This window comes from Colobus angolensis, unplaced genomic scaffold (genome assembly GCF_000951035.1).
Source record: "Colobus angolensis palliatus isolate OR3802 unplaced genomic scaffold, Cang.pa_1.0 Scaffold2, whole genome shotgun sequence".
Taxonomy (NCBI): Eukaryota; Metazoa; Chordata; class Mammalia; order Primates; family Cercopithecidae; genus Colobus; species Colobus angolensis.
In genome coordinates, this window is record NW_012115154.1 from 8,860,236 (window position 1) to 8,868,657 (window position 8,422).

The following is an 8,422-nucleotide window of genomic DNA, read 5'->3' on the forward strand; positions in this document are numbered from 1 at the left end:
AGATCGCGCCACTGCACTCCAGCCTGGGCGACAGAGCAAGACTCCATTTCAAAAAAAAAAAAGAAAAAAAAAGGGACAGGATGAATTAATGAAGTGTGATTCAGAGACTATATTTAAAGTCGTGAGTTTGTTTGTTTTGCTTATGAACAGAAATTCGTGATTTTTTGGTCTCTCTATGTATAAATATATATTTTTTAGAGCCAGAGTTTTGCTATCTTGCCCAGGCTGGACTTGAATTCCTGGGCTCAAGCAATCCTCCTGCTTCAGCATCCTGAGTAGCGGGACTTACAAGTGCATACCATCACACCTAGCCAGCAATCTGTGCTTTTAAAAAGCACTCCAGATACAAGTTTGGGAAACACAAAATAATAATTTCTAATTATTTATCTCATTATTATTCATATTTGCTTATAAACAGGTACTTTTTCATGGGAGGAGAATTGTAGGCTTTGTTGCTATTGTTAATAGGTTTATACTTGTTAAATTTCCTTTATAAAAAGTTAAAGAAAAATGCATCATGCTAAGGTTATCTTCCGTAATTTGAAATATCACATATCTGAATATCTGAGGTTAGGAATTGATAGTGTCTAACCTAAATATAACGGCTAACTTCCTTCCTTCCTTTCATTTTTTGTTTTTTTTTTTTGAGACAGAGTCTCACTCTGTCACCCAGGCTGGAGTGCAGTGGTGTGATCTTGGCTCACTGCAACCTCTACCTCATGGGTTCAAGTGATTCTCCTGCCTCAGCCTCTTGAATAGCTGGGATTACAAGCATGCACCACCACATCTAGCTCTTTTTTTTTTTTTTTTGTATTTTCAGTAGAAACAGGGTTTCACTATGTTGGCCAGGCTGATCTTGAACTCCTGGCCTCAAGTGATCTGCCTGCCTTGGTCTCCCAGAGTGTTGGGATTACAGGCGTGAGTCACGGTGTTTGGCCCTAACCTAAATTGTTTCTGTAATAATTTGCATCAATTTCTTTGTTTCCAATAGCTTGCTAGTGAGCTCCACTTTATTTATTCATTTATTCATTCCTTCCTTCCTTCATTCATTCATTATTTTGAGATGGAGTCTTGCTCTGTCACCCAGGCTGGAGTGCAATGCTGCAATCTCGGCTCACTGCAACCTCCATCCACCTCCTGGGTTCGAGTGATTCTCCTACCTCAGCCTCCCAAGTAGCTGGTATTACAGGTGCCTGCCACCACGTCTGACTAAGTTTTGTATTTTTAATAGAGATGGGGCTTTACGATGTTGGCCAGGCCAGTCTCGAACTCCTGACCTCAAGTGATCCACCTGCCTCGGCCTCCCAAAGTGTTGGGATTACAGGCGTGAGCCACCACGCCTGGCCCGAGCTCTACTTTAAAACACCCTTGCAGACAGTTTCTGAAGTCGGCAGGCCAGCAGTCCTGTTCACTGCTCCTGACAGTCAACAAGCCTTCCCAAAGTCACCAAGTGTCAGGGAGAGGAGGGCTCTGAAGAAGAGTATCCAAAGGAAGAGAGCACCAGGCTGATTGTTTCCAACTTTAAAAACTGCTTCCTGGCCGGGTGTGGTGGCTCATGCCTGTAATCCCAGCACTTTGGGAGGCTGAGGCGGGCAGATCACAAGGTCAGGAGATCGAGACCATTCTGGCTAACACGGTGAAACCCTGTCTCTACTAAAAACGCAAAACAATTAGCTGGGCATGGTGGCGGGCGCCTGTAGTCCCAGCTATTCTGGAGGCTGAGGCAGGAGAAAGGCATGAAACTGGGAGGGGGAGCTTGCAATGAGCTAAGATGGAGCCACTGCACTCCAGCCTGGGCCACAGAGCGAGACTCCATCTCAAAACAAACAAACAAACAACAACAACAAAACCCGCTTCCAGTATGATTCCCCTCAGGCTAGACCAAATTTAATTGAAGCCATGGGGTGCCACTAATACTAGTGGATGAGACAGCAATCAATCCGTAAAACACAGTCACTATTTATAGACTTAGTTGTCCTTTAGTTGTTCTCCTTCAGAATAAACAGCCACTATTTATTTTCTATATAACAGTTCCTTCTTCCATCCACGACGACACAGACGAACCCAACTGGCCCAGGAACAGTCTTTGAGTCGGTAATTCACAAACTCAGACTGTCCCCTAAACAGTAATTTTGACTGTCCTTGCACAGTCATGCAAAGAAGCAAGTACCAGTGGGGTGTAATTATAGGAAGGGGTCATTAATTACCACAGAGTGAATGACTTAAATTATAAAGAACACCAAAGAAAGGACCAGCCAAGAATACCAAAGGAAGGAAGAATACCAAAGGAGTTTCTCCACAAAAGAAACTGCATTCAGGACTGAAGAGCAGGCCTCGTGGGGAAACAAGTTCCAGCCCTTTTCAACAGCCCACTCACTACTTGCATGCACCCACCCCAGATCACACATAGGACACACACAAATACAGGCACACATGTGCCTACGCACACGTCGTCAACCTATGAGTTATCAGCGTATACACACACAGGCTCGTATATGCACAGGAGCACAGTTACAGGCAGCTGCACACAGAAATCTCCCACAAATACAACCAATCACAGATGGCTGGAAAACAGCCCAGTCTCCTTGAACTGTCAAAGATAAATACGGGATAGGAAACATTTTAATGGAACATTAGCATGCAAATAGGGACTGTGCCTTGATTCAGGTGACTGGACAGAAGTGAAGAATAAAACCCACAAAAAAAGTTTAAAAAGAGAAGAGAGAGAAGGAGGAAAAGGTCCTTTCTACAGATGGAGCAAGTGAGCAAAGGCAAGGAGATAATGCCTGACATGTAAAAATGCATGTACAAGGATGATCACCATTGCACTAAAAAAACAAAACAAAACAAAACAGGCAGAGTGGGTCCCAGCACTTTGGGAGGCTGAGGTAGGCGGATCGCTTGAGTCCAGGAGTTCGAGGCCAGCCTGGGCAACAGAAGAAGACCTGTCTCTAAAAAAAGAGACTACAGGCTCACACCTGTAATCCCAGCACTTTGGGAGGCTGAGGCGGGTGGATCACGAGGTCAGGAGATCGAGACCATCCTGGCTAACACGGTGAAATCCTGTCTCTACCAAAAATACAAAAAATTAGCTGGGCATAGTGGCAGGCACCTGTAGTCCCGGCTACTCGGGAGGCTGAGGCAGGAGAATGGCGTGAACCCAGGAGGTGGAGCTTGCAGTGAGCTGAGATCACGCCACTGCACTCCAGCTTGGGTGACAGAGGGAGACTCCATCTCAAAAAATAAATAAATAAATAAAACTAAATAAATAAATAAACAAGCTGGGCATGGTTGCATGTGCCTGTAGTCCCAGTTACTTGGGAAGATGAGGCGGGAAGGATCACTTGAGCCCAGGAGGTTGAGGCTGCAGTGAGCTGTGATCGTGCCACTCCACGCCACCCTGGATAACAAGAGCAAGAGTGAGATCCTGTCTCAAAAATACACACACAGGCTGGGCGTGGTGGCTCATGCCTGTAATCACAGGACTTTGGGAGGCTGAGGTGGGCAGATCATTTGAGGTCAAGAGTTTGAGACCAGTGTGGCCATTATGGTGAAACCTCATCTCTACTAAAAATACAAAAATTAGTTGGGCGTGGTGATACATGCCTGTAATCCCAGCTACTCGGGAGGCTGATGTAGGAGAACTGCTTGTACCCGGGAGGTGGAGGTTGCAGTGAGCCAAGATTGCACCACTGCACTCTAGCCCAGGCAACAGAATGAGACTGTCTCAAAAAACAAAACAAAACAAACAAAATACACACACACACACACACACACACACACACACACAAACACTGGTAGCCAGATACATTTCCAACAGAAGGGGACTGGTTACATAGATAAATAGACTAGGGAATACTCACATATTGGAGCATTATATAACTTGAAAAATAATGTTTTAGAATTTTTGTTAAATATGCTTATAAATAATGAGAGGTTTACAAAAGAGTACATGCAGCATGATACAAAAATTCTGCAGTATATGATTCCACTTTTGTAAGAAAATTACACCATTAGAAAAGACTGGAAGAAAAAGAAAATGTTAACAGTGATGGTCTCTGTGTGGTGTGATTACCAGTGATTTCTTTCCTATACATTTCTGGATCAGTTTCTTTTTAAACAGTGACTGTGCAACTTTACTTCAGAAAAAAAATTTAACGTGGGTGACTCCAGGCTGGAAATAATAATCATTTGATCATTATGGTGAGTCATTAACTAACCCATGAATTAACGCAGCCTTGATTCCTACAGCACTGATTAAGCATTGCCATGTGAACAGCATTGTGTTAGGCCCCAAGGCAATGAACAGGATAGCAGGACAACCCTTCACGCCTCGGTGATCTCTGTTCAGAGTCAGTGTGAGCACACCCAGCAGCCTCTCTTATCCATGGGCAGCCCCTGCCGAAAAAAACATCTGGGTATACCTGTGGTAGTGGGGTGTCAGGCTCAGTCCTTAGAGGTGTGACAACCAGAGGAAGGTGAGAGTCACCTCTGGAAGGCCAGTGCCTATGGTTTACTTCGATTTACATAATTGCTATCCTGAACTCCAAAAATAGGACTTGATTGTGGTGTTGGAGCATGGTGGGCACGATGGAAGGACGGCTGGCCTGGGAAAGGAGGGGAGGCCTGGGGACAGCGGGATCTGGGCCTTGGTAGATGCTAGGGTTATGCCTGGGTCGTGGTGGCAAAGGGAGGCCCTGAGTGGGCAAGGACAGAAGCTCCCTCCCTTCTGCCCTCCCTGAGGCATGAGTCTGTCCAGAGACCATCAGATTCTACCTGGTGAATCTCTGCATGCTTTTCCGGGGCTGGGGGGAGATGGTTATTTTATGTCCTCCTGGCAGAGTTTAAATTCCTTGAGGACAGGAGACACATTTTGTTCATCACTGTAATCCCCTAAGGCCAAGCAGAAAATTACTTGAATGTTGAATTATTCTTAGTAAATTCTAGTTGAACTGAATTAGAATATGGTGGAACCTCTTTAATATTGATGTCAAAGCCTAAGAATAATTTATAAATTATTGGCCATGTTGCTTCAGACTATATTAAGTGCTATTTTATTTATTTTATTGTAGGTGCCATGATTTAACATACGGTAAAGCTGAATCCACACGACCATGGTCCATGACGTAAAAGTGTCAGAGGTGTGTGAACCACAGTGACTCCATTTTGAGTAGGGACTGGGTAAAATGAGGCCGAAACCTACTGGGCTGCATTCCCAGATGGTTAAAGCATTCTAAGTCACAGGATGAGATAGGAGGTTGGCACAAAATACAGGTCATAAAGATCTTGCTGATAAAACAGACTGCAGTAAAGAAGTCAGCCAAAACCCACCAAAACCAAGATGGTAATGAGAGTGATCTCTGGTGGTCCTCACTGCGACACTCCCACCAGCGCCATGACAGTTTACGAATGCCATGGCAATGTCAGGAAATTATCCTATATGATCTAAAAAGGGGAGGTATGAATAATCCACCCCTTGTTTAGCAGACAATCAAGAAATAACCACAAAAATGGGCAACCAGCAGCCCTCAGGGCTACTCTGTCTATGGAGTAGTCATTCTTTCGTTCCTTTACTTTTTGCAATCTCAGCTCACTGCAAGCTCTGCCTCTTAGGTTCAAGTGACTCTCCAGCCTCAGCCTCCTGAGTAGCTGGGATTACAGGTGCGTGCCACCACATCCAGCTAATTTTCGTATTTTTAGTAGAGACGGGGTTTTGCCACATTGGCCAGGCTGGTCTCCAACTCCTGACCTCAAGTGATCTGCCCACCTCGGCCTCCCAAAGTACTGGGATTACAGGCGTGAGTCACCGCACCCGGCCTCCTTTACTTTCTTAATAAATTTGCTTTCACTTTACTCTGCTGAACTCGCCCTGAATTCTTTCTTGTGCGAGATCCAAGAACCCTCTCTAGAGGTCTGGATTGAGATTCCCTTCCTGTAGCAAAAGGAAGGGACATACACAGAGATGCACAGCACACAAGCAAAGCAGACATTTAGCACAGACACAAGCGTGATGCTGCTTGGGGAGACTTGGGGCTTCAGGGGAAAGAGACTTCTAGGCTAGGTTAGGAAGAGATGTGGCTGTCTGGATAAAGAGATGGAAGGAAGGGCAAAGAGGATGGCATGGTCAGCACAGGAACCACAGGAAGTGAGAAAGCATTTCTGGCCACACTTTTTTTTTTTTTTTTTTTTTTTTTTTTGAGACAGAGTTTTGCTCTGTTGCCCAGGCTGGAGTGCAGTGGCATGATCTCAGCTCACTGCAACCTCCACCTCCTGGGTTCAAGTGATTCTCCTGTTTCAGCCTGAGTAGCTGGGACTACAGGCTGTACCACCATGCCTGGCTAATTTTTGTATTTGTCTGGCCATACTTTTTGAGTCCCTGAGTCTTTTGTTTCTGGGACCTCCCAAATTCTCTAGCAGCAGCATTTTTTTTTCCATCTGATATACCCTAATTAGGATCCATTTTCAAGATTCTAGATGCTAGGTGGTCCTCAGACTCCCACACCTCCCTGAATTCATAAGTCCCAACAAGGTGATGGTTAGAACCCTGGCAGGCCACAGGGACCTGGCCACCCTGTACCTTCAGAGGGAACTGTTGGGTGAGTTCTGGCACGTAGGCAGCCCCAGCCTGCTTCTTGTGCAAAGACACAACCACAAAATACTCGAAGAGCTGCCTCTCCTGGTACTCGATGAGCTCCCGGGCAAGTGATGGGTACCGAGGCGCCTGCTTCAGGCGGGACTTCACGTTGACCAGGCGCTGGCTGTGAGCTGGGTGAGGAAGAGGGGGAGAGAGAGAGAGAGAGAGAGAGAGAGAGAGAGAGAGAGAGCGCAAAGAGCCTGAAATGACCATGAGCCCATGTGGAACTGTACTGAGCTGCAATAGGTTATGTAATTCTCAGCTCAAGTGCTTTTTTCAAATCCCCAAAGTGTTTCTGTGTCTAACAAATTGGTAGGAAACTCTTTACTTGGGATATCTGCCAAAGTTTTGGGAGAAGCAACACTCAGTTGGCTACCAAATCAATCAGGGTGCAGGAGCCTGGAATCATGGCTCTACTCTGCCATGGTTTTGCTGTCTGGACTCTGGGCAGAGGCTGAAGATACCCTTGCCTTCATCTGTCTGATGAGGTAGGGACAGTGACTCCTCCCCTCACCCATTTCCCTCATCTTTTGGATTGTGTGATGTGACAGAATCCAGACCAGAGGGCTTTTGGAGCTGGGAGCTTTATAAACATCCCTTGTGACTCAACTGGCAGAGATCCCACTAACTCAGGAACTCCTGTCCACCTCCTCTTCTGCCACTGACTCTGCAATGAAATGGCCTTGCTTCATTCTAGAGGTGAGTCTGGGAGCAGCTGGGTGTCTGAGGCGAATGCAGCAGGGTCACTGAGTGGATGGGTCTCTGTCACCTCGTTCAGCAACCTGGACTTGCTGTTTTTTTCTTTTTCTTTTTTAGATGGAGTCTCGCTTTGTTGCCCAGGCTGGAGTGCAATGGCTCAATCTCGGCTCACTGCAACCTCTGCCTCCCGGGTTCAAGCGATTCTCCTCCCTCAGTCTCCCGGTAGTATCTGAGATTACAGGCACCTGCCACCATGCCTGGCTAATTTTTTGTATTTTTAGTAGTGACAAGGTTTCACTATGTTGGCCACGCTGGTCTCGAACCCCCAACCTTGTGATCCACCTGCCTCGGCCTCCCAAAGTGCTGTGATTACAGGCGTGAGCCGTCGCGCCTGGCCTCTGGACTTGCTTTCTTTGGCTTCTCCCTGGGGTCTGAAAAAATTGCAGAAAACTCACTAAAGCCTAGGCCCAGACTATCTAATTTTAGACCCACAGGGACCAATTATTTCAACAACTTCATCAGACAGACGAGGAACTAGAGGCCCTGGATCTTAAGTGATTTCCTCCAGATCACACAGTAATTTGAGCAGAAGTGGGCAGAAGCTCCAGGTCTCTGAAGCCTTAGGGCCGCAGTGTCAATCCTTGAAGCATGGAAAACATCAGGACATAGGGAGAGGCACGGGAGCAGGGGTCGCTGCCGTTATTGTAGCCTCCCTGGCTCTCAGCAACTGTAGTGCCATTTTGATCATGCCCATGACGGACCGGCCCTGGAGCACCCTGTGGCCCCACCGTCTCCCGAGATGTTCACATTCTGCCAAGCAAGCTCGGGCAGGACGCTTCTGTCCCTCATACTGAGGAGGAGGGGCCACCTCTGCAGCTTCCAAGTCACCTGCCTGCATCCTGCACAATAGCGGCTCTCCTCACCTTTCAGCTTCTCCTCTGTGTCACTGTCAGACTCACTGTTCTCATCTGTCACTAGAAGAAAAGAACAAGGAAGACAGTTGCAAATGTGAGTTCTTCTCACGTAGGAAACTCTTCCTGTGTGGTAGCACAGATCAAACGTTCTAATTCAGAGGGGGTGTTCTGTTGT

General features: G+C 46.6%; 1 protein-coding gene across 1 annotated transcript in view; it reads right to left on the minus strand.

Moving 5' to 3' along the window:
- Positions 1–8,422, minus strand: part of DENND2A (DENN/MADD domain containing 2A) — a 116,275-nt gene that overhangs the window by 68,610 nt on the left and 39,243 nt on the right. Inside the window, exons 7-8 of the mRNA XM_011941289.1 lie at positions 8,257–8,307; positions 6,578–6,765 (exon numbers count right to left, since the gene is read on the minus strand). Coding sequence (XP_011796679.1) covers positions 6,578–6,765; positions 8,257–8,307 — 239 coding nt within the window. The remainder of the gene's footprint in view (positions 1–6,577; positions 6,766–8,256; positions 8,308–8,422) is intronic.